The 24,503-nt window shown below is 39.1% G+C and overlaps 2 protein-coding genes across 3 annotated transcripts; one reads left to right on the forward strand and one right to left on the reverse strand.

Annotated features, from left to right (window-relative positions):
• Positions 1-461: 461 nt before the first annotated feature.
• On the reverse strand, positions 462-4,694 carry LOC131662739 (gamma-taxilin). Its single transcript, XM_058932619.1, has 5 exons — positions 4,490-4,694; positions 2,522-3,178; positions 2,290-2,448; positions 1,351-2,211; positions 462-1,214 (listed from the first exon to the last, which is right to left on the reverse strand). Exons 1-5 carry the CDS (start codon positions 4,547-4,549, stop codon positions 1,191-1,193), a joined length of 1,761 nt encoding a protein of 586 aa, XP_058788602.1. The 5' UTR covers positions 4,550-4,694; the 3' UTR covers positions 462-1,190.
• A 7,298-nt stretch (positions 4,695-11,992) lies between these two features.
• On the forward strand, positions 11,993-24,396 carry LOC131662745 (thromboxane A2 receptor). Of its 2 annotated transcripts, none has more exons than XM_058932635.1 (6): positions 11,993-12,323; positions 14,137-14,394; positions 19,003-19,195; positions 19,425-19,666; positions 22,475-22,703; positions 22,952-24,396. In XM_058932635.1, the coding sequence occupies exons 1-6, from the start codon at positions 12,099-12,101 to the stop codon at positions 23,065-23,067; spliced, it is 1,263 nt and encodes a 420-aa protein (XP_058788618.1). In that variant the 5' UTR covers positions 11,993-12,098; the 3' UTR covers positions 23,068-24,396. The 2 variants fall into 2 exon arrangements, with proteins under 2 accessions (XP_058788618.1, XP_058788619.1); XM_058932636.1 differs by having other exon boundaries at positions 19,006-19,195.
• Positions 24,397-24,503: the final 107 nt, after the last annotated feature.

Raw genomic sequence — 24,503 nt, forward strand, 5'->3', positions numbered from 1 at the left:
ATATTAATGAAACAGGATCACCTTTCTAGCATACTCTTCCAATGAACTCACTCCCATTGAAATTAGTTTAGCAATTTCAGAGATATGCGAGAATTAGCTAGCGTTATCGCTGGAAAATTTGTGTCTAGGATCACAAAATTCTTTGACCAGTAAAGCTATTTAAAATTTTTAACCAATTTTTTTATTACCATTTGGACTGTAGAATGGAACTTAGAATGGGAAAATATACGCTTAACCTGGTTCAATATTTTCGTGACTGTAGAAGTAATTTATCTATCGGAAACGCTGATTGATTCCTCCTATTTAGAAGCCGGCAATAATATCGTACAAGTCGTTCTATTTTTGTCTTACTCTGTTTGCCGATTTATTTTTTATATCATTAATTTTGTTATAGTCTTTAGAGAAAATGAAAATGCGCATGACAAATACTTTGATAAGACTAAATAATTTTTTATCTTTTGAATTTATTTTATTTTTAATAAATATGTACATTTTTTTCAACACACTTACACACTTGTTTTGGAGAATAACTTCGTCTATTAAAAAAATACTGGCATACATTTAGTAAAATAAACTGCAGAATGTTATTTAAAGAACAAGCATTTTCTCTTAGATGAATATATAACAAAATAAATGGTGTCAGTTGTATAAAATGATATTTCAAATAAACAGTTAATTTAAAAATACTAAAACACTTAAGTTGTGAATGAACAGTCGTTACGGAGTATTAAAAATAGTACGTCTAACAAAGCAAACATCGCATTTTTACAATACAACATAAAAACTCAAAAAAAAGTCTTAAGTTATGACAAGTTATTTCGAATTAATCCTTAAAAATTGTTTTTTGTTCGTTTCACATGAGTATGCTATGAAAAGATATTATTTTATACTTCATGTTAATGACTATTATAATAAAATTAAAAATAGTCAGGAACTCCAGTTTTAAGAGAAATCTACCTTTAAGATGATTTCTACATTCCAAGATATTTAAAAATCCATATTAATGAGTTACCTCATAAATAGTGTTTATAAAAAAGAACACTTATCTTACATATAAATATCTCACTCGTGATAAGTTCTTACAACTAAAAGATTCACACATGGTCAGTTGGGATCTACTGGGTAAAGATTTTTTGGTTCTCAATTTCCTTTTTTCTACCACTCTCAAAGGCAGTTTGACAAAAAAGCAATTATTTTTTCTTCTTTTTGCTATCCTATAATATGAAATAAAATTCTTTTTAATGAAAAAATTTTTTTTAATGAAAAAAACTTTTTTAATGAATATTTTTAATTAACTTTTTTAAATTATTCAATTATATAGACGTTTTCATAAAATTGTGAAAAATGTACCTTTGGTTTCTTATGGCTTACAGAATTCTGAATATCTTCATTAGAAATTAAAGCATTGCAACTTTCAATCTGATTTTTTGTTGTTGAATCATTGTCAATGTTAGGAACAACTGATTTATCCTTCTCATCATTCAAAGCCTCATTTTCCACTAATACTTCAGTAGCTTTTTCTTTATCCAACAATTTAACAACTTCATTTTTTACTTCCAAAGATTCAGTCACCTGCTCTGAATTTGATTTTGGAATCTCATTTATTGAAGTTTCACTCTCATTTTGAATTTCGACAGGCACTTGTATTGCATCCGGTTTATTCTCATTATTTAAATTACTTTGTTGACTAACTTCATCAATAATAGAATGTACTACTTCTGTAACAGGTATTTCAATTAGCTTAATTTCATTTTCATTATTTACAATTTCTAGAGCAGTATCAACTGTTCCATTTTTATTGGCTTCTTTTGAATCTATACTCAAAGGTTTGATTTCTTTATTATTTTCAGTACACGATCCATCTGCTTTTGACATAGTTTCATCAGTCTTGTTGTCAATTTGATATTCATCATTAGTCTTATCTTTTACATTATTCAAAGCTGGTAATCCATTTAATGTTGACTCTGCTTCAATGTTCTCAATAGAAGGATCAATAGTTTTTTCTTTTAATTCAACTAAAAGAGTTGCTCTTTCTTGTTGAAAAGCTTTACACAATTCTTGAAGAAGTTGACATTTTTTATTTAACTGAACAATTTCGGCATCTCTGGTTTGTTTGTCAGTCACCATTTCTAATAGTGCAGCATGACTGTTTTCCCAGCGTGTTTTCCACATATTGTTATCCTTTTCTAGCTTCAATATTTTTTTAGACATCTGTTTAAAATAAAATTATAAAATTTGTCATCTACATTTGATAAAAAATCATGTAAGCTAAGTTATTTAAAAATTTACCTTTTCCATTTCAGCATTGAATCCTCCAAAAATTTCATTGCTTTTACTCAAAGCATTCTGAAATTCATCATATTTTTCTGTGTACATTTGAACTTGACTTCGCAAGTTTGATTCAACTGCATGAAGTTCCTTTATTTTATTTTGATATTCAGTGAGTTTCTGAAAATTAAAAATAAATTCAACTAAAAATCATATTTTATCAGAATAATCACTGCAATCTTAAAATTCTTACTAATAAAAGAAGATTTTTCTCTTTTAGCAGATTTTCTCTTTCCTCAGTCATTTCTAAATTCATTTTGGCAAGTTTTGCATCAGCTACTTGCAATTCTTGTTTCATAACTTGATGCATACTTTCAAAATGTTGTTCCCTAATATCCATTTCGTCAAATACTGACTTAAACTTTTTGTGTATTTCAATATTATCTTCATGTAGTTTGACATTTTTGTCATTTGTTTCAGCCCATAATGTTGTGATTTCTGTCAGTGTACTTTGGAAGTTAGCAGAAACTTCTTTTCTTTTTTCTTCCTCTTCTCTGATTTTCAATAAACTTTCCTCTTTGACTGCCTTATTTTGCCTCTGCAACTCTCGACATAAATTTTCTAATCGACTCTTTGCTAACACAGCTTTACTTTTTTCGGATTGACATTGCTCTTTCTCTCTTTGAGTCATTATAATTTTTTTTTCCATTTGCTTCAAATTCATTTGTAATTTACGATTCTCATCAACGATTTCATTGTATTTTTTGCATACTGCAAAAAGTTTTTCTTCTGGTGTATTCAGCCCATTGAGACTTTTTAAAATATATTCTATACTTTTATCCTCTTTCTTTCTGGATTTTTCATCTTTGCCACTACGCTTCTCTTTATTGCTGACTACAACTGACTTTGGCTAGAAAAAAAAAATACTTTTAATTGACACTTTCAAAACATTTCAAAAGATTGATACTTTGAAAACTCTGCCAATTTATTAGCAATTAAGATTCTTTAATTTTTAATTGTTCTAATTAATTAATTATTTACTTTATGAATTTTATAAAATTAATGGTTTTTTTGCAATTGTTACTAATCTATTTTTTATTAAGCAACTAGCAATTTTCAGATATTTTTTATCTAATGAATTCTTTCAATGTTTGTCATGATTTTCTTTGGAAAATCAATAGCCTTGATAGTGCAACAAGCAGTTAGATTTTTAATTTTTTCAATAAAATCACTGTTTTTATCAATTATTATCAAAAAGTTACGTGTATACTCACATCAGATTGATTGTGCAAGATCTCACTTTAAAGCTACTATTATAATCTTTACAAGAATAGTTTATGTAATAAATAAACTTTAGTTAAATATGGCAATTGTTACCATCCAGGGTTCTTATTTTATTTTACAAACCAAACACATCATTTGCTTTATTTAAGATAACTCAAGTGAGATATAATCAAATAGATTGTACAGAACTTTATTTGACGATTTAAAATGCAACCTCATAGAATGTAAACATTTATTTCAGTCAAAAATTATGACTGTTTATATCAAGAATACCATGTTAAATGCATACAATTTAATATAAAATACCTTGCGAATGTAAACTGAATGAGCTGTATAATGAGTTTCATTGATTGTTCATAATAAACAATATTTATATTAAATTTTAACTCAATTCGATCAAGGTTACTCTTATTATAAAAATAAAAAAGAATAATTTTGTGACAAAACAAAATTTTTCAGCGAGAACTATTCCATATAACAACTGGAAATTTGTATGATATTTTAGCAATAATTATATGAGTATCTTTACTAAAATTTTCGAAACATTTTATACAATATTTTTAAAAGATGATTTTTTAAATATATTTTTTAAAATAGCTATTAACTAAAGATGATTGATTCTCTTTCGAAATTAAAGAGCAAAAGAAATACTAAAAGATTTCATTATGTAATATAGAAATAGAAATCCTTTTTTGCACTCTTCATTACGTATGAATTAATATAATTAGCCTATGTTAATAGTAGGTTAATAATTGCAAAGCTTCTTCGTAAAAGAAGTTAAAAAATTTGACATGTAAGAGAAAGAATAATTGTAATCATTTAAATATTAAAAAAATGCAAATAAAAATAAATTTGTCATTGAATGACAGCGAGTTTTCATAAATTAACAGAGAGGTTATGTGAAAACCTTCAGTACCCGGTCATCATATAAACTTACTTCGTCTTGTTTTGGCTCGACAGTTGGCTCAGATTCTATATTTTCTTGCTTGTTCTCCATATTTGGTGCATCTATATATAAGATTTATTACTGATAGAGTTAAAACAATAATTTCTTATATTTAGTCGTTGGACACTAACGATCAAACCAGCAAACCTCTCACTCTTTCCCTTGGCTTGTAACATACACAAACGACAAAAATAAGAAGGTGAGTATCCACAATCCAAGCTATCTTAGCTATCTATGCTATGCGTGTGTAACATGTATAAAGGAGTGTCCACGCTGGGTTCCTTTTCCTTTCCGATCCCGGGACAATCTCCGTCCGAGTTTTTGTATGCGCACGCCATCTCTATAATTTCGAGTTCATAGATTAAGATGCGTATCTCGCATTCATTATGAAACTTACCACTGAGCTCAAAGTTATAGAGATGGCGTATGCATATAAAATCTCGGACGGAGATAGCCCTGGGGTCAAGAAGGAAGAGGGATCTCGTGTGAACACTCCCTAAATGTACAGGTATATACACTGCTAGGTTATTTGTGAGCCGCGAAATTCAAAATCTGATATCTTTTCGAGAAATGAGCATCATTAGCATTAAATAAATTTATTCTGGCAAATTACGCGGGTACAACTTGCCTAAATAAGCCCTTGACTTAGCGTTATTTAGTGTCATCAACATTCAATCGTCAAGAGTAATTCGGTTTTTCAACTTCGTGGATCGCGAATTAATGTCCGGGCTTAAAGTCCTTTGCGCATGGTGCGCACTTGCTTAACCGTAGTCAGCAGTCTAGAATTTCTTTCTTTTTGTCTAGATGGCGGTAAATTCCTATGAGACGCCGATCGGCAGATATGCCAAACTGGCCAACACGCATGTGTAAAACGTAAACGTTTTAAAATTTCTGCGCAGGGCATGCGCTGGTAAGTGCAATCACGCGCGAATTATCCTTTATTTTAAATAACATTTTATTCCTTATAAATGCTTTAACAATTTTGATTACCGATTTCTACTATCAATTGAAAATATCAAAAGTTTTTTTCTTAAGAAAGGCATAATTTATTTATTTATATTCAAATAACGTTTCAATCGAGTGTGAGTTGAAAAAATAACTAGATAGTATAAGATTTTAGAGGCGTACATTTGAAATAATATAAAAAAAGTCAGTGTATATAGGTTATCTTTCCCGTATAAAACATGAATTCACTATTCAAATCAAGTTTGAAAAATACCAGTATAATATTATCTGGTTTATAATACGTTGTAAAATTTCAATTTTATAAATGATGCTTTCGCTATAGTAAAATCGTATAATCTTACGTCTTTTATTTGCAAGTCTTATGTTGTAAAAAAAGTAATAATAAAAATATATATAAACGGTATATGAACTTTTCTTCAATCAATATAAAACTTACACGCTCAACTTTTTTCAATCTCGCGTATTTCTAAAGAAATAAATGTTATTATCAGTTACACAATATCTTATAGCGCGACTGACACCAAGAAAAATCGCAATTCTAATAAGAAAACACAATGATATTCCAGCAAATGTGATTTCAATTCTAATCAGCCGCGAGTTTGCAGATCGTTTTTTCTCGCAAATTCAGATTCAAACCAAATCGTCAGGGATAATAATTACCAGAACAATCCACGCACAAGTAGAAGGCAGCGTGCAATATCTGATGTAGCTCTTGTCGAAGACTGTTCTATACAAGTTAAGCTACGCCGGAGTATAGTCTGTCTTATTTTGGGAACGGAATCTAAAATAAAGTTTGGTGAGAGAGCACGTGGGTCGCGCACGCGACGGCTGTCGAGGATTCTATGCACCGCGTGCATTCGATCTTTTCTGTTTTTATTTCATGGCATGATTTATCGATGGTGCGAATAAGTTTTTGAAATGTCGATGTTATCGTTCGTCATCGATTGCAAATTTATTGAAAGGTCAGTTGTACTGTAATGCTGAGCTCCTGCATAGTTCGAGGTTCGCGAAATAATTTATAATAATTGTTCCTAATTAAATCTGTCATCACTCCATCTTTGTAATTTCTGATTTCTTTGGATATTCATTCGAATAAATTATTCAGAATAATTTTCACTTCAAAATTGCGGTGAAGCCGATAAATTTTTATCGCATAATTTTTTAAATTAAAACTACTACGATCTATTCTATTATTAATTGGTTTGTCAAACGAAAAGGAAAAGCTTGTTAAAAATGTTATCTTCCATGGTGCCGTCTTGTTAGTCACAGCTGATGTACCACAGAGGGCGATGCGCGCTCTTGTCAAGCGTTATGTTATATTAGATTCAAATGAGGAATGTATAACACCCTGGAAAAAGTTTTTTTTTCAACTACTTATTGCTTGGTTGTTTTCTAATTCGTCTCTATCTTATTACTTACGGCAGCATGCACAACAATTATATATTCAATGGCACTTGGGAAACCGCAACGCGTGTTTAACACACCACAGCTAAGAAACAACTTGCATACAAACGTGAATCGATTAAAAGTCCTCCGTGGCACGATCATCCTCGCGTGTAAATGTGACCAATCACTCTTGTTCTTTTTCTCTGGATCTTTAACATGCTTGTGCGTGTGTTATGGTACAACGTAAAACAATCTACTTGCAGCATTCTTTCGTTAGGGATTTCCATCTAATTAATTAAATTGTCGAAGGACGTGTATTCCAGATAGCAAGTTTCTTGGTCGAGTTTTAAATTTTAAAAGAGCTGCCTGAATGTACTCGCGCCTTATGTTATATTATTAATAATTTATAAATATGCGTGGTAGCGGAATTTTGGGGTGCGCGGCGAAAGATAGTAAATGACATTCGGCGCTTCGTCCAGCTGCAAGCTTCGATAGTCGTCTGATAAACTGAGACCGACATAACGTGGGAGCTCAGCAGGTGGAACCGTCGTTTCGATGAAGTCGCTCGCGGTCCGCGGAAAATCCGCGATAAAGATCACTTGTCAAAGATTAGAAACGAACACAAATACAAGGCAGAAATACATATACATGCGGGTATATCTATCTATATTAACATGCGAATGAAGAAAATAAAAGGATCGATTCCTATGCGGCATCTGTTAGGCACCGATCGTGACTGGATTTGTTGAGCGCATGGAATCCAAGTTCCTCGTTTTACTTTCGGCATTGTCCATTGTATGTTTATAGGATCGGCCGCTGACCAAATGATGCTGACGAGCGAGTGAGAAACACATTCCTCATGCGAAAGCTGCACTCTACACCTTCATATACCTTGCATATCAATTTCAAGTCTCTCTCTCTCTCTCTCTCTCTCTCTCTTGCAAGCACGCTTCGCAGAGGAAATAGCCTCTCGTGCACACTTTTCCTTTTTTAGGGAGGAAGCGATAAATAAATTTTTTTCTCCTCTTCTTTCTTTACGGTATCGGCGTGTTGTGTGTAGGAAAGGATGCACGCGTATGGTAATTTTTTCTCCTCTGTCGATGTCTATCAAATTGCATTTCGTATGCGTCGAGTGATATGAGGAGATTACTAGTTTTACTGATCGATATTGTTGTTTATAGAAATTTATTGGTGTTCGGTTTGGTACGAGGCGACGGATCTGAGACTTTGATACTGTTATTCATTGAGCGATAAAATGTTGTTTCATGTTATACACGTTTTCAGGAAAAAATAAAAATTAATTTGAAATGAGAAACAAGTTTTCGCACGTTAATATTTCAAGTAAATTTTGGGTTAGAACGGGCGAAGATAGAAAGAAAATGAAATCAATATATGCCTTCATGATTAAATTAATTAAGAAAAACTTCAACCGACAAGTAAGTTTTGCATTTCAAAAAATTATTACTGTAAATATATTAATTATCCTTTGAGCGAAATAAAAATATAAAATTTGTAAGATATAGTTCATTTCTTAATTCTATAAAGGATTTAGGATAAAATACTTTGATGAACTTCTCGAATAAGTGGAACCTAATTTGAAAATGGTAATAGATACATTCCTTTGAATACATTCAATTTTCTATAGATAATATAAATTTTAAAAGAGCAAATTATTAATGATTTGTAATAATTAATAATTATTAATAATTTGTAATAATTAATAATTATGGCTTTTGAGAAAAACCAAGAAAATTATGCTTAATATGTAATTAGAAATGCTATTACAGTAGAAATAGTAATTTGAAGATTGTTTTTTGTCTATCTTCATAGTACACGTGATCCGAATAAATCTTAAAACGTACTTAAAAATTTGTTACTGTAAATATTCCATAGCAATCTTCTCAACATATTATAAAAAAAAAGGAAACAAAAGTTGATCTAACGTCATAAAATTATTTGCCGTAAGATAATGTCATTGAGCACTCAGACGGTATAAATAAATTCAGAAAACTTTCCGCTGACAATTAGCCGAGGAAGAAGACAATAATCGCCTCGATGCGCGAGCGACAATTCAGCGCACGACGCATATCAGTTCGCGAATCGAATCAAGATGCTAGCGGCGCAAAATTACGTGATGGTAATTGCATAATGAGAGAATTTCGGTATCCTGCCAATCCATATTGAGCACGGAACTTTGCGCATGTAATGCACGAATTTCTAAGCCACGCGCGCGCGCCCTGAGATATATAATTCGCGCGCGACGAGACGTCTGTTTCTCAAAGCGATATTAATTTCGCTTGTACGCGAGTGTTTAGCGAGAGACAGAAAGAGAATTGTTTGCGTTGGCCGCTCGAGCTTTTCTCATAAAAGCTATGCTCTCACGACGTATGAATTGTTATTTGGGGAAACCTTGTCGAAGTAGTCGGGATAGTCAAGTTGAAACTGTGGCCGTCTTTTTCCCCTATGATTCATGCAGCATCTAGCTCAACTACTGAAATGCTTCTGGAAAATTTAAATTCGTTTTTGCGTCTTTTATGGCGAAATTCGACTTTTTTTTTAAATACAGGGGGATATGAAATCTTGCGAAGAATTTTAGCTGGAACGATTATTTGGAAGCCGTGTACACGAAAAGAAATTTCTCTGAAAAATTACGGTGATGTTCTCTGTAAACCTGGGACATCGATGACATTCGTCAATCTTTATAATGATTTCTATTAATTTTTAGAAAGTGAACTTGAAAAAATACACTTAATAATTTTTACAATAAAAATTGTTTTATTTTTATAAGGAAATTTTTTTTTAATTAGGGGATTGTCAAGATTCGTTATGTTTACGCATGTTAAAATTTATGATTTCGTCACGGTAATTTTTATTGGTTACAAATTTAATCAATATAACAAATAAACATCCAAATCGCTTTGACGTGTCCTCGCCAGTAACATACTTCGATTAAGTACGAAGGATTTAAAAGTAATAACAATTGTTAGATTCTTCAATATAAAAAATTGGTTTTAATATATTTATTTGCTAACATTCTTCGTGTATTATTTATTGACAATACAACAAAATGCATTTTATAAAATTCGTCTTTAAGTAAATGTTCTTACGAGTCATATTTTACATGCTCTTAAGTAAGATATAATGGAAGAAGTGACAAGTTGTAGTTGATAAAATCTGCTTTAAAAATATAGGGCTTTAATAACAAACATGAATATAGTTAATTCAGAAGAGTGAGGGAATTTTTACAGCGAATGAGTGTAAAATTTTACTGAGCATCACTAAGAAAATTGTACGTTTTTCACGAAAATTTTTAGGATAAGATTTAGTTTGTCGGTGAGTTGAGATAAAAATTATGGTTTATTAATAATTTTGATCTATCAGTCATGATGTCCCAAGATCATGGTTACCTACTGTAATTTTTGTAACGAATTTCGTAATAATTTTTAAGAGAAATTTCTTTACCAGTACGTAAAAGTTTTAGCAACATATGAACTCGTGGACTAAAAGCAATCCACGTCGGAGAAATACTCGGCTTAAGCTTGGGAGATCCAAATAAATCAGTTGATTTTGACATAATTAATGCTTCGATGGTTTGTTTACAGATATCACAATCTGGAGAACATGTTCGACGAAGACTTGTTGCTGCGCAAAGCGACTTGATTATTTCCCGCAAGATGAAACGCAAGTGGGTAAACTTCAAACTATTGAGAAATTCGCATATCTCATTCATGATAGATCCAGTTCTATCAAGTTTTTTCAACTCAATTGCTGTAGACAATTGATATTCGTAAAGTAAATAAACTCTTGCAATATTACTATTGTTCTTATTGTTACTATTATTTATTACTATTATTATTATTGTTTGCTCCCAGTCTTGGTCGGGACTAAGAAAATTGGAGCTTACGATAAATTTGTCTACGTGGCGCACTCTAATTACACCCCTCGAGTAAAAGTGACGGCATCATCTAGGGACGCAGGGTATGCGCGCGCTAGAACGATCATTAAAACTAGATATAATTTCGGAATATCCATAAAACTTGTAGAGCTTGTAGCGTTTTTATCGGTCGTAATGAAAACGTGGAACAACACCTCGTGAGTGCCTGCGGAGAAAGCGTAGAGTTCGACGCAAAGCTCGCCAAAGTAAAGCTTTTCGGATGTAAGTGCGAGCAAAACTAAGACGTATAAACAGCGCACGAGGAGAGGTTGAAGAACATGTACGACTTCCGGAATATATAACTTTGCACGTACGACAACGGGGCAAGTGTATGTTTGATTATATGTCCGTAAAAGGCCGAGCGGAAGACATTGGCGCGTGCCACCTATGTACGTGATATGTTGAGGAAGAAGCGACATGTCTTGTTGAAGGATCAGGTTGTAAGTGCTGTTTATTGTTAACAAATTGTCAATAACTCGACTGATGGATATATCGATGCTCGTTGGTGTCGACTGTCGTGTTAGGTCAAATTTAAAATCAAATTTTTAAATCGGCGCAATTGTCATATATTTTGTATTTTAATTGCACGTATCTCACAATAAGGTTTGCCAGAAAGAGTTGTTTGTCAGATGATGATTTTTATGTAGATCGAGGATCGCTTCTCGTTGCTCGGAGTATACGAACGACAACGAATTTTTGCGGATCCGAGCTTGATTGATGCGAACGATGGAAAATGCAGAAAACAAAAAAAAAAAAGAAAACAAAATCGTAAACTTGAATATCACTTCCAACGACCAGCGAACGAACGAAGTTCAATTACAGTATTACATTGATGGCGGGCAGGTTAGTAGCTTGATGTGATTATTGGAATGATATCACGCGACACAGTCACCGTCGCCGAAAGCACTAGCTTCGTGACAACAGCGTCTCGCCCGAAAGAGAGCTTATCAACTTGGTATTGAAACGTTTCACGTGTCTCTCGGGTGGAAAGCCGGCGAGACGTCTCGCGATGTATAAAAGAAAAAAAAAGGCAGAAGCTCAAACACAGAGCGGAGGAAGCGAACGAGAGAGCGAGAGAAAATGAGAAGTGGGCGAGGAAGGAGGGATGGCGTTCAAAGTCGGTTGAGGTGCGTGCGCGCGCCCGGCGGCGCGACATTGTAAACACAAAAGTGCGGAGGACCGCGTGGCCCGCGGCCAGTCAGTCGGAATCTGCGCTCGTCGCGACAGCTTCCTCGCCAAGCACGCAGCTACCGAGACCGATTGTTCGAAGCCAACCTCGTGCCATGCTCGCGCTGTAACGGGCAACCTCGAACGATGAAGCTGCCCGGTGGCTCGCGCTTGCTCGCCAATCCGACGACGCCGGCGAACGAGCCGTCGACCTTGCTGGAGGCTACGACGATGCTGCTGGAAACCACCGAGCGGCTCGCGAGCAACGACGCGCGCAGAGAGCACCCGCCGAATTATTTCCTCTATTTCATTCTATGCCTGGGCATCTTGGGCAACTTGGCCGCCTTGTCAATACTGCTGCACAAGGACAAGGTGAGTAAGACGGAGCGTTGTTCGAATGCGCGCTGCGTTTCGATGATAACAGTGCGCTTAGTTTTTCCGCGATTTTCACCTTCGCGGAAGTAACGACATTGTAGTCGGTGCGATGGACGACAGTGCTCGAAATTAACGATCGTTTTTACGGAAAAGTGAAAGAAGACGAAGAATTCGTAGAGGGTTTCGATACCGTAAATTTCATTCGTGATTTATTGCTATTCAGTTAACTGCGGAATGTATGTAAATTATGCACTCAATGATAACACGCTAGAAGCCCTCAGTTGTGAAAGCATGGGTTACCGAAGCTATTCTTTGTCACCGATTTCGAACACTCACCAAAAGCAAAACATTGATACTTAATATCAGTAATAATTTCGCTTGATTTCGAATATCGTTCGCCACTGTCGATCATTAAAAGCACGTATCAGAGCACGCGTGTGTCCCGCTATTTTCGTAATCTCCGACCTCCTCGACATCCATAAACGAAATCGTCAAGAGAAAAAAAAAAGTTTACGTTGCACATTTTTACCATCCGTCAATCGCTCTCGAAGTTTGTTAGATGCATACGCGAGATCATCGTTGACCTTATTCCCGACTACATACACAGTTGATTAAAAAATCTTGACCTCCGAATTACGTTGATGAATGAAGCAAGGCTTCGCCGTAGAGCTGTTTACTAACAATTCGCATTGATATACGTTCTAAAAATAAGTAGTGCAATCGGCAGCGATAATCCATTAATTTTGCGACTGAATAGAAGCGATTCAAAAGACTGATAGCCGTTATCTTTATTACGAGACGATTCAATAAAGAATATCGATTCATTATTCATCAATCCCTATGAAATATTACGGTCTAGTAGACTTCTCGTATTGTATGATGTGATTGTTTTCATTGATCGATCGATTGATCGATGAATTTTTTTGTTAATAATATTGATTTTGCATGCGTACGTTTAAATGTAATCAATCGTTTGAATGAAAAACCTTTTGTGGGACTTATAGATACATACTGCCAAATTTTTCTCTTCGGTATTTGTCACGGAAAAAAAATTATTGATGAAGATTACGACAAATTCTGCGATCAACATCTCAGTGAGTTTTGTAAGAGCAATGCGTATGTGGCTTTAAAAATGAAACCTTATATCGTAGACTTTGACCCATTCAAAATAAGTAAATTAAATCTGATTCCTTGATTATTCGTTAAATTAAAATATTTGCAACTTCTTTTTGTTAATACGAACATTTTAAACTTCGTGACTAAAAACGCGTTTCCTCGTTCAAAACAAAGAGAATAAAAATAAACATTTTCAATGTCACTATTACTTTCGCATCGAACACAAATAAACTTTCTATTTACATTTGAAAACTCACTCTAAAAGATTTAACCCGAATCGAATGGAAAATTTCTCAAAAAAAGGAAACTCTCCGCGCCCTCTCCGAAAAGAACTCATGTATACTTATCCAAATTGATACCAAAAGAAAAAGTTATTTTAACTGAGTAATGACTATTGCTCAACATGAAATGTAATGAGATTTCGTAGAATTTTGAATACTCAAAGAAATTGTCGCGTAGAAACAGTGACGATCTACCTGCATTGTAAAAAGTGTTTTACGATGCAGCAGCATTAATATTTCACCAATAGGTCAAATTGCACTTAAAATTTTCCAAAGGCTACGAACCATCTTAAAAATTCGCCGCTCGTAAAAAATCCTGCACCTTTGACGAAAGCCGCCATCGAAAGGAAATGCAGGCAACCTCCCACATCGTACATTTTATGATTCTCGCGCGTGTGTACTTATGCTTGCAGCGCCGAAACCGGAAGCACTTGCTGATGCTACGCTGCCTGACGATCAACGACCTGATAGCGATGTTACTGACAACCTCTCAAGTGATCCTGACGCGTCATCAAGATGACTTGAAAAACGACTACAATTTGGACATCAGCGACTACCTGTGCTACGTGCACGTGCTTTGTCGCCTGTTCGGCCTGTTCAGCGGATGCGTGGCGCTCGTTATGGCCGGCGAACGTTGGCTCGCGCTCACTCGCCCGTTCGTCTATCAGAAGGTGCGTTCATTGTCATTTCGGCGCTCTTTACGGTAAGCTGGGATATATGGAAATACTGCCTCTTTCGGACGACGCCCGATGGTCGCGCGATCAACCAGCGGTAAAAGCTCCGCTGCGTATTGCAAGCGAGGGAAAGTGCGCGTGCCCGGCCGTGACCCGTTCGTAAAGTTTTTTACGATTGGACGCACTGCAACAACACTTGCCTCGGCGCTTATTATCGCCATAGGTAGCTACGGCGTTAGGCGCTGCTGCAACGACCGCGCTGAGAGCCATCGCGATGCTATGGCCACGCCAAAGGCCATCGAGTCCCAAATTGTCCGTCTCGGTTGAGTGCGTTCGTGCCGGTGCGTCGACGCCAGCTTCTCTTCGAACGAGTTGAAAAGCGCTCGCGAAGGTCCCGACGAGAAAATCAACGCGGGGGCATACGGCCCGGCTCGATAGCGACCAAGCGGCGAACGAAAATCTGGTCGAGAGCTTGGAAGTCAACGTTAACGTACGCGGAATAGCAATAAGTGAGTATAGCTGCGCCACGCCGACAAGATAAGCTTCCGCGATTGTCGCCGCGCACAAATTAGAATTTCATGCGCGTCTCTCATTCATGCGAGCGCGTGTACGGGCATAAGTGTATATTATATTGTCAAAGAGAGAGAGAGGGGGGGGGGGCGATGAAAAAGGTTCGGGCTTTAGTGGGAAATTTATTGTTTAGAAGGGCGAAATGAAGGGGCAGATGGCTTTTCTGAGTCGTTTGGGAAATTTCTTTTTTTTTCTCTGGAAGCTTCGTCAAGTTCATTGCTATTTTTCTGGCCGAAAGTACCATTTAATTAAAATGCCGTTTAATACTTCTTAATGCTTATTGGCAGATAAGGCGCTTACTCTATTCGTTTTTTTCGTTTGTTTGTTGTTTTAGTTCAAGTGATTTACTTTTATTGGAGTATATTGTGTTGCCAATGAAATTTGCCATTTCGATTGTTGGAATCGAGAGGGGGAGACTTATTTTTAGATAAGCGCTTAGAAAAAAAAAAACGAAGGGTTCGGGAAAAAAAGTGATATTTCTGTATAGGTTTGCTTCGATTTCAGAAGCGTGATAAGATAATTTCTTTATTAGAAATGTAACGATCATCATTATCGCACAACATAATCGTCATTCCGCAAATCGATAAGGACGACGGACTTGGACGAAGCGCGGGCCAATTTATTTATTTTCCAAATATTTCCTCGCGAAAATGTTGACGCGCGGCAGTGAATGAGACGCAATTCGAAATAGGCAAAGTCGAGCGAATCGTTATTTCGATTAGGACGATGACGAGTTTCGGAGGTAAAGCCGCGCGATCGTGCATTTTGGCACGTACTTGCCGCCTGTCGCAGTGCATCGCTATCCGCTAATCAACGAGATGAGATGCCGCATACTTCCGAAATAGCGTGACTCGCCCTTCCACTTTTGGAAAGGTGTATTCTATCGTGATGGCGCATATATATCTTGCTTGACTAAGAATAAGGTGTAATCGCTACGTAGACGTGTCGACCTCCGCTCAAATAAAAACGACCTTGGAGCCCTTTTTCGCTTAATATTTTTCATCTTCCATGTACTGATGAAAAAACGATAGTCCCTCTGACAAGCGTATCATTAGCCATTTTTTGGTGTAGTTAATGATTGTTTTCCGAGATATTATTGATGTATCTTGATAAACGTCAGTTTCACGTGTGCTTGCTTATTTACTCTGGAGAGATGGGGATTCATTTATCCCGTGAATTTAAGAATTGGACGATGTTAAGGAAAGTCGCGCATTAAATTTCACGTGATAATAAATATCTCATGCGAATTATCCGATTTCTGTTGCTCGGTTAACTCTGCTGATCTCCGCACTCGTTGATGGAACGATCGATAGTCTAATTCCATTCGCGTTCCTTAACCTTCGACGAAGAAAGGAAAGAATATAATCTTGGAATGAATGAACAGTGACCTCGTCGAACCAAGTGCACGAACGCAAACTTCGAGCGACCCATTGGTCGTATTCGTTCAAAAGACCGTTCACCTCTCCGATTAGACGCGTTCGCGAGGGCCTGGCGATGTCACGGGAGCGATCTGGTTTCTCTGCTCGCGTTTGCATTATTCAATGAAAATAAATCGTAACTTTCCGCGGCGTACGCGCGCCTCGCCCGCCGGCACGCGCACAAATATCTCATCGCGTCGAGATTACACATCGTACCCGCCAACGCGAGCGGCGCTGAATCTCGCAAATTTATAACGATCGCCGCGCGAGTATATCTGTTTACAAGCCGTTTCTTTCGAGGCATTATCGCGCGAGCGCCTTTCGGTACGTGTATGCGCAGGCACCACAATGCCGCGGGCGATCATTGTGGAGTGTTTTTCGAGACGAGGCTTATTTATCGGCCCACTTGCGAAAATTCGGCACTCAGCTAAACACCGATTCGATATTGTATCGTTAAAAAAAAAATAATAATGACGACGATAGTAATAAAGCGCGCAATCACTCAAACGCCGTTCAATATAGAAATTGAATTTGTTGCGTTACGTGCGTCGATTGCCGCCATCGAATCAATCATCGCCCAGTAGCTTCGATACTACGGTACACTAATTGCGACAAATTGGCAAAAAAACCTCACGGGTGGTCTAATTGACCGAGTTCGCATCGATTTTTCATCTGCGCTCCGCGTGAAAACGTCTCCTTCGAAGATCGCGGTACACGTATACGAGTCATTGAAAATGACAGTGAGACGTATGTACTTGAAAACTCAGACGCGTCAGGTATGTTTCTTTTTTTTTTTTTTTTTTTTTCATTCTTTTGCGCGGGCATTGACTTTCTATTTGCTGTACGAGGCGTGAATTCCGAAAAGATCGGTGCCAGAGATTACAGCCTCAGAGCTAATAATAAATTTCAAATTTCTATTCATTTGTATTCTGCGATCGCCTCAGAATTTCGGTATACTGATCGTCGAGGAAAAAAAATATACCGGAAAATCCCCGGATAATTTTCGTCGCTATACACATCGCATTGTCGCAGTTTCTTTGGAAGAGGACCAGCGTTGTGCAAAAATTCGTCGCATTATGTTTGTTTCTTTTTTCGTTCCATTCTTTCTTTCCTTCTTTTTTTTGCGCGCCTTTCTCGAAAACGAGCGACGAACGGATCACGCACATCTCCCCGAGATACTCGAAAGCGATTATTTCCTGGAATATTTGACCGACTGTTAAAAAGCGATCGACGACCGAGAAAGAGAGAGAGAGAGAGAGAGAGTTTCTCCTCAATGCCAAAAAGCACGCCGTCGAGGAGAAGATGCAACGCAAGCTTGACTGACACGACGAGCGAGCCGTCAAGTCGAGAGGCGTCGTTGCTCCAAGGCTCTCACGCGCGTGGTTTCTATTTCGGAAGCGCTCGCGCCGAGCTTGCACGCGTGAGTAGTCGCACGGATTGATAAGTGTAATCAAGAGCTTGCTCTCGGGGACGCGCTTCTATGACCCCGTTACTGCCACTATTAATAGCGCCGCCCAACGGATATTATGCATTCGGTCGAACTCGCTCGCCGCCGCTTTTGATCCTGAAAATTTTATTGGCCTCTCCGCGTCAAAAATAATAATAATACGCTCTTGCTCGCCTCCCGCAAACGAACGGCGAGAAAGATTATTGGGCTCGGAGGTGACGCGCTCCGGTGAAAACAAAAAAGTCAAATAAGAATGGAATCTGGGAAACTCATCAATTTAAGGGTAGTTAGTCGAGCTAACGCACGGGCGCGTGCGCATCAGTCAATATTTGCTGAGAATTAGCTCGAATGTCGAAACTTTATCATCGCCGTGACTCCTAAAAATACATCCCATATCGTTGACTCGGAGAATTCGGCAGGATCCCCGTCACGTTTGCAAGAAAGACAAAGGAAAGAAAAAACAGGGAAGAATGGGGGCGCGAGAGCGAAGGAAAAGAACACGCGTGTGATTTTTGTCACGTTTTCATCGACCCGCTCCTCGGTCGCAGCGGCACGCGAGGGAATCGAGCGTGCTCGGCCCACACCCCCTCGGTTTACTAAACTCGCCAAGGTCGCTGCCGCGGCATCTTTATTTGCATGCCCGGCGAAACGTACCGCGCGCAGCGACGAATCCGTTCGGCGCGAGAGCCGCACGGTTCGACGGCAGTGCCGGGCGTTGCTTCGGGGACGGCACCGGGCGGCGATAAAGCGAGATTTGCCGAAGGGCTGAAGCGCATGTATGCGCGAACGTCATATATTCGGTGGGGTGGGGGGATTACGGACCGCGTCGCGCGAGCAATAATGCGCGCTATCACTGCGGGACGATCGGATGTACGGAGCTATTTTTTTTGTTTTTTTTTTTTTCCTTCAGTTTTTCCGTCTCGCGCGAGCATAAATTTCCGCCAAACGGCGATAAGCGGCTTTAATCGGCGCGATATCAGTGGATTTCAGCGTCGCGGGAGCCAACGGCTTCCGGTCGCGCGAGACGATGTGCGGGGCGCGAGCTTGAAAAATAGAACGCTCGATGCGTATCTCGCGCGGCACACCATCGCGGGCGCGCTAAAAAAAGAACGTAAAAGGGAGGTCTGACATCCCGACGTATCCCCGGTGACGTACATGTGTGATGTTTAGCAGGTGACGTTCCCGATGATTGTGCGCTGTATGATCTTACTCTGGCTGGGCGGCATCGCCCTGACTTGCATGCCGTTCTTTGGCTTTGGCATTTGGCGACGCGTCAATCGGAACGGAGAAGTCGAGTGCGTCAGATACAGAGACGCCACCGAACCGATCGACATCACTTACGCCGGTGTTTGGTTTTTCTTTGGTGAGTACTTGCGTCTCTATTTACATAAAAAGAATACGACCACTTCGCGATCAACTTTACCTGCGATGCGATGAGAATGCCATCGCATTTCAGCCTCGGTGAAATTTCTTTGATCAAGAAAGTGTCCGCTCTCTGTGAAAATTCATGTGAACCAAACTTGAAAGCTCTGCTTCAAAAGTCGAAACGACGCGACGAACCCGAAACGATTATTCAATTGTCGAATACGCAGGAACGCTACTGTGCCTGTCGATCGTCTGGTGCAATTTGGCAGTAGCACGCGCGTTGAAACGTCTTGGCCGTCGTAACGGCGCGCTTCGACGTATCTCGCGAGCTTCGTCGCGAGCGAAGCCACTGCTCGCCGTCACACATGGATCGTCGGCCGAGGTGGGCGTCACACCCGAGGAGAAAGCTTTTGCTAAGCTCATGGCCATGCTGTCCATCTCTTTCCTCGTTTGCTGGATGCCGCAAATGGTAAGTTTTACTTGGTTTGACACGCCACCGGCGAATATTCGCCATCGGTGAAAATAGCGAAACGCGCCGGTCACGCGAACAAGAACTTTTCTTTCCTGCCGGCGAACGTACGCCGTCATTAGAACAGCTCGTGCGCGACGATGAAAGTCCGTCCAAATCCGCCGTCGCGCGGCGAAGTTTGCGATAAGCAAAGAGTCGGCGTTATGCCACGCGACGCGAGCAACGCTATAACACGCGTTCCCGCAACGAATTGAAATGGATCGACAAGGACGGGACTTTCCAGCGTGAATATCCCGAATAGCGTCACAAATAAGAAGATAAGAAAAGGGCGAGCCGAGGAATGTTCGACACGGTAGATTGATTCGCGCGGGGCCAAGAGAGAATCGAGCGACCCCTTCGCGTCACCCGTGAATTTAATCCCAGAAGCGGGTCGCGGACCGTCAGCGGGAATATGTCCATGACCGCGGACGTACGGCGCACTTGCAACAATCGCGAGCGACGGTACGACTTGGACCCCGTGGCGAGCGGCCGCGACGCTCTGATTTCCTCGCGTAGCGCTGCGGAGAATTGTCCAGCTTCTATTCTATCTTCGCGTCGCTTCGGCGTGGACTCGCGTGGAGACAGGCTGACGCAAGTAGTATAGGCACGCTGCGGTCAGCCACGCGCGCCTGCCTGCAGAAGCCCAAGTCTCGAGTGAAACCGAGTTCGTGACTCTCGAATCACACGCCCACCTTTCGGCCTATCGTGCGAAATACTATTTTCGGAAGGAATTAACAATTAATTGTGGGGAAAAGACATTTAATTAGAGTGCGCTCTGACATACGTGTGTGTGTGTGTGTGTGCTTGTGTAGAATGACACGAGAGTTATTTCATATACATAAATGCTAATGGGGCCGCAAAGTGTTTTACCTTTATGAATATTCCGGGTGTAAAATGTACCCTAATGTATTCAGCCGAGAAACGAAGCCTCGTGTCCCTCGTTTTCCGCAAAGTTCAATTCCATTACCGATTATATCTAGCGTCATTCCGGGCAGCCGGGAGCAGCGAAAACGGGCCCAACGCGCGAACAATGCGCAGAGGTGTGGTTGGCCGTTCGCTCGCCGATTAGAATTCGATCGGCAAAATCCGGCCGCTCGGTGCTAAGGTGTTAGCGGGGTGTAGTACGCACATAATAAAGACAGGAAGCCACTCGATTTATCATCTGCGCGCTACACACCCGTTCCCGCACTTCCGACATTGACTTTTCCGCACGCATCTATAACGGCTCTTGTCCCCCGGCCGTTCGAGGCCTCCGCAAGTAATGCGATTGAGCCGTCGACCGTGTCGCTGAACTCTCGCCTCTCTTTCGTTTCTCGTCGCGGCGAACGTAAGGCAGAAGCCAACGACGGGGACGAAGTCGCGATAAATTTCGCAGCTGCGAAACTAGCCGGGCAATACCTCGATTCGACGTGTACGCGAGCAGCTGTCGCGGCAGCGCCGGTCGAATCGCTAAACGATCCCCGATCACGTGTCCGTCCAACGGCAAAATAGCGTGACGTACCTTTCTAAGTCTTGCTGCCTCACGCGCTAATAGAATTTTAATGAGATACATTTATAGGCATGAATTTATACACGAATCCTAGGTAACATTACTGTTAACGCGAATGAGCGAATTTCGACCCCCCCCCCCCCCCCCTCACATACCGAGCGTGAAACTTATCTATTCGCTCTCTAATTACGCGTCGCGCGCGGCGTTTTGATAGCTTTTCGAAAACCCGGGGTACGTATATCCGTTCGGTTGCCTATACGGGTGAGAGCTCATCCACATACGTAAGGATTCGTAGCCCATCTGGCAAAGAGTGAATCTGGTTGGGCACTCAGGCTAGGCACTGCGGCCGCGGGCACATATACGATCGAGCGATTTTTCTTTTGCACGCCGAGATCTTGGTCGTCTCGACTCGAGAGACCGTCGCGCGACATTCCCCCGCGTGCGCCGCGGAACGATACAGCGCGCGGAATGCCAATGTTTCTCCTTTATATCTCGTTTTACTTGGCAAGTGACAATGAAGCAGGTCGCCGAACGGCGCATGCCCGCTGCCAGAAGCCGCCGCGCCGAGTAATCGTTGCAAATTTTATTAATAAATGTAACCCTCGGCCATCGACGACGCATATTGTAACAATCGCACGCGGATGGTATACCGGGAAATTACAATGGGATGATTTACGGTACGTGCATGTTCGATCTTCGAGTAAAGTTTCTGTTTATTTTTTATTATTTATTTATTTATCGATACAGTTAGTTCCTGCGCTTTGATAAATCGAAGCTCGAATGCAATCTCGGACTTCGTTCGTCATTCCAAGCTCGGAATATTCGTAAACAAAAAAATTATATATATGTGTATATATAAATGTCGAAGAACATTAGCAATGCAAATAAATCTGATGAATAGTGACCTAGTAACATAGAATACAATAGCCAGGGGATAATAATAATGATAACAATAAAAAAAAATATCCAAGGACGGAATTGGCACGGCAAGTCAGTTTTTGCGCTTTCTAAATCGATTTGCGTATTCAGTCGCACGAGCGAGCTTCCTATTTTATTATTTTGATGTCTCGTCACGCAAATAGACGTGTTCGTTGCGAAAAAAGCAATAGATAAGTATTTTAGGAAGTACTTTGGTCATTGAATTCTAATGAGGGTTGCGATGTTGTAACGTGTCAGACTTTCAGATATGTATCTGCATTCTGATCAGCCGACAGCTTTGTATTAGCCGTCTTGACTTATGAAATTCTCACAAAAGAAAACCATGTCTTCTTTTTTTCAAGATATCGATACCACTATCGCAATACGTGGTGCACTCGGCAAACATCAGCGACAAAGCGAACAAGTTGATATTCGTCTTTAAGAAAATAGCCGACACATTATTGGGCTTGCACTTCACCCTCGATCCTTACATCTATGTGTTGCTGAGGATGCCAAGGCCCAGGTTTCCGTTGGTCAAACCGCTCTGCCGTATCTGCTGGCCAGCACGTAGTCGAGCGAGTTCCTTTACAGGTACTGAAGCTTTCATTTACGAAAGATTGACATCGCTGAAATATTTCGACGTCAATTATCATCATATTACGATTTACCTAGTCATATTTACCCAGTGTCGTGGCTATAAATACGCAAAAACTAACAAGCGACGGCAAATAAACTTTAGCTCCCTCGGCGAAAGCCAAAAACTCTGACTCGCACGCTGCCCCTGCCGGCGATAAACCAAATAAGCGAGCCCTGGCTTATCGCTCGTTCCCTCGTTTTAGGTACTATCGAGCAACATGGCAGTAGCGGTGACCCACCAACTCCGATAACCGAAGCACCCTCGACGCCGGTAAGCGAAGCCGAACGTGATTCACAATTGGTTGCCGTAGCTGTTTGACCTACGTGGCGATCATCATCAAAACACAACAATGTCCTTAGAACAACGACTCGAATCTGATGATTATTTACGCGGATCGCTCCGCCAGAGACTGATTTAGCTTTAAAGCGCCGGGATGGCGTTTACGACGATGGGCGAACATATATTCCCAAGAGCCCGCGCGTAAGCGGTTTCATTTCTGTTTTGTGAAAGTGAAATTCTTCGACGGCGAAAAAATTGTGGGCTTCGACGTACGACGAAGGTAAATGCCGTAATAACTCGATTCAACGGTTTTCGGACCTCGAGTTAAAATATGTGACATCTTTGTACAGATTCCACTTAACTATTGTAAGACAATCGTGCATTCCATAACACATTCGAGTAAAAGCCATTGTTCTTTTTTAACGAGTAAATATATAATTGATTGCACCATATATGCGCTTCATTAGATTTTCTACTGATAGGATTATGCATTATTGTTGTTTTCGCTCTTGTTTATCATTGGCCACTTCGTGTTGGAAAACAAATTTTTGCGTTCGCTCCACAGCGAACGATATTTATTATTGCACAAGTGAAGATTTTTGTACAAACAATTTTGTGTTCTAATATTTGCTAACTGTATTGAACTTTATAGTGATAATTTTTCAAGTAATTCAATAGAACGAACGTGATTTTTTTCATGTATTTCGTTTAGCTAGTAGAGGTAGTTTCAATTTTCACGGTCGTATATAATCAATCAGCATGACTCTGCATCAACCAAAGTACTTTTATACGTGTAGTCATTCATTCGTTGAATGTAATCATTGACAATTTCTTGTGATTTAAAGTAATGTTGGAAAGTAAACATAAAGTTATATTTTCTAATCACTTATAATAAAGAGTGAGGAAAAGAACTTGCGTAAAAGTTCTTTTAATTTCGATAACTTGTCAGAATAGTCTTATCAGACTATATAAGATGTATTATTTTTCTAGTATATATTCCCATGTAAATTTACATAAAAAGCAAATTACGTCAGTAGATCGTATTTTGTAGTGATAAGGATAAACACACAAGACGCGAGAAAGAGAAACGAATACTTGCGATAATGAAGAAAATTCAAAATAGCACAAAATTTTAGTATGAAAATTTTTGCTAAATATTAAACACGAATAATGTGAAATGTAATGTTTTAGTTCAGACGAGAAATTTACGATTTTAGAAATATAAACATTCAACAAATATTATGAAATTTTTCAACTCGCAAACGATAGGAATTATATTTTTTAGAAAGAAAATATTTTTTTATGGAAAATCTAAAAATTATCAAGAAATTTTTATAAAAATGTTTCTTTTGGATAATTTGAATTTGATGACTAGCAAGTATTTATTTTAATTTAGTTTATAGCAATCATACTAAGTAATAATTTTAAATAATATTAGTATAGTTGTGGAGAATATTAGTACATGTAAAGTAAGT

This window comes from Phymastichus coffea, unplaced genomic scaffold (genome assembly GCF_024137745.1).
Source record: "Phymastichus coffea isolate CEN01 unplaced genomic scaffold, Cenicafe_Pcof_1.1 PCOF00028, whole genome shotgun sequence".
NCBI classification, from domain to species: domain Eukaryota; kingdom Metazoa; phylum Arthropoda; class Insecta; order Hymenoptera; family Eulophidae; genus Phymastichus; species Phymastichus coffea.

Excerpts from the sequence above, each read along its gene's own strand:
- LOC131662739 (XM_058932619.1), bottom strand. The coding sequence starts at position 4,549 with ATGGAGAACAAGCAAGAAAATATAGAATCTGAGCCAACTGTCGAGCCA. Across the intron at positions 2,449-2,521 it reads AGAAAAATCTTCTTTTATTA|AAACTCACTGAATATCAAAA; the intron begins GTAAGAATTTTA and ends TTTAATTTTCAG. Across the intron at positions 2,212-2,289 it reads TCAATGCTGAAATGGAAAAG|ATGTCTAAAAAAATATTGAA; the intron begins GTAAATTTTTAA and ends TATTTTAAACAG.
- LOC131662745 (XM_058932635.1), top strand. The coding sequence starts at position 12,099 with ATGAAGCTGCCCGGTGGCTCGCGCTTGCTCGCCAATCCGACGACGCCG. Across the intron at positions 12,324-14,136 it reads TACTGCTGCACAAGGACAAG|CGCCGAAACCGGAAGCACTT; the intron begins GTGAGTAAGACG and ends TTATGCTTGCAG. Across the intron at positions 19,667-22,474 it reads TTTGCTGGATGCCGCAAATG|ATATCGATACCACTATCGCA; the intron begins GTAAGTTTTACT and ends CTTTTTTTCAAG.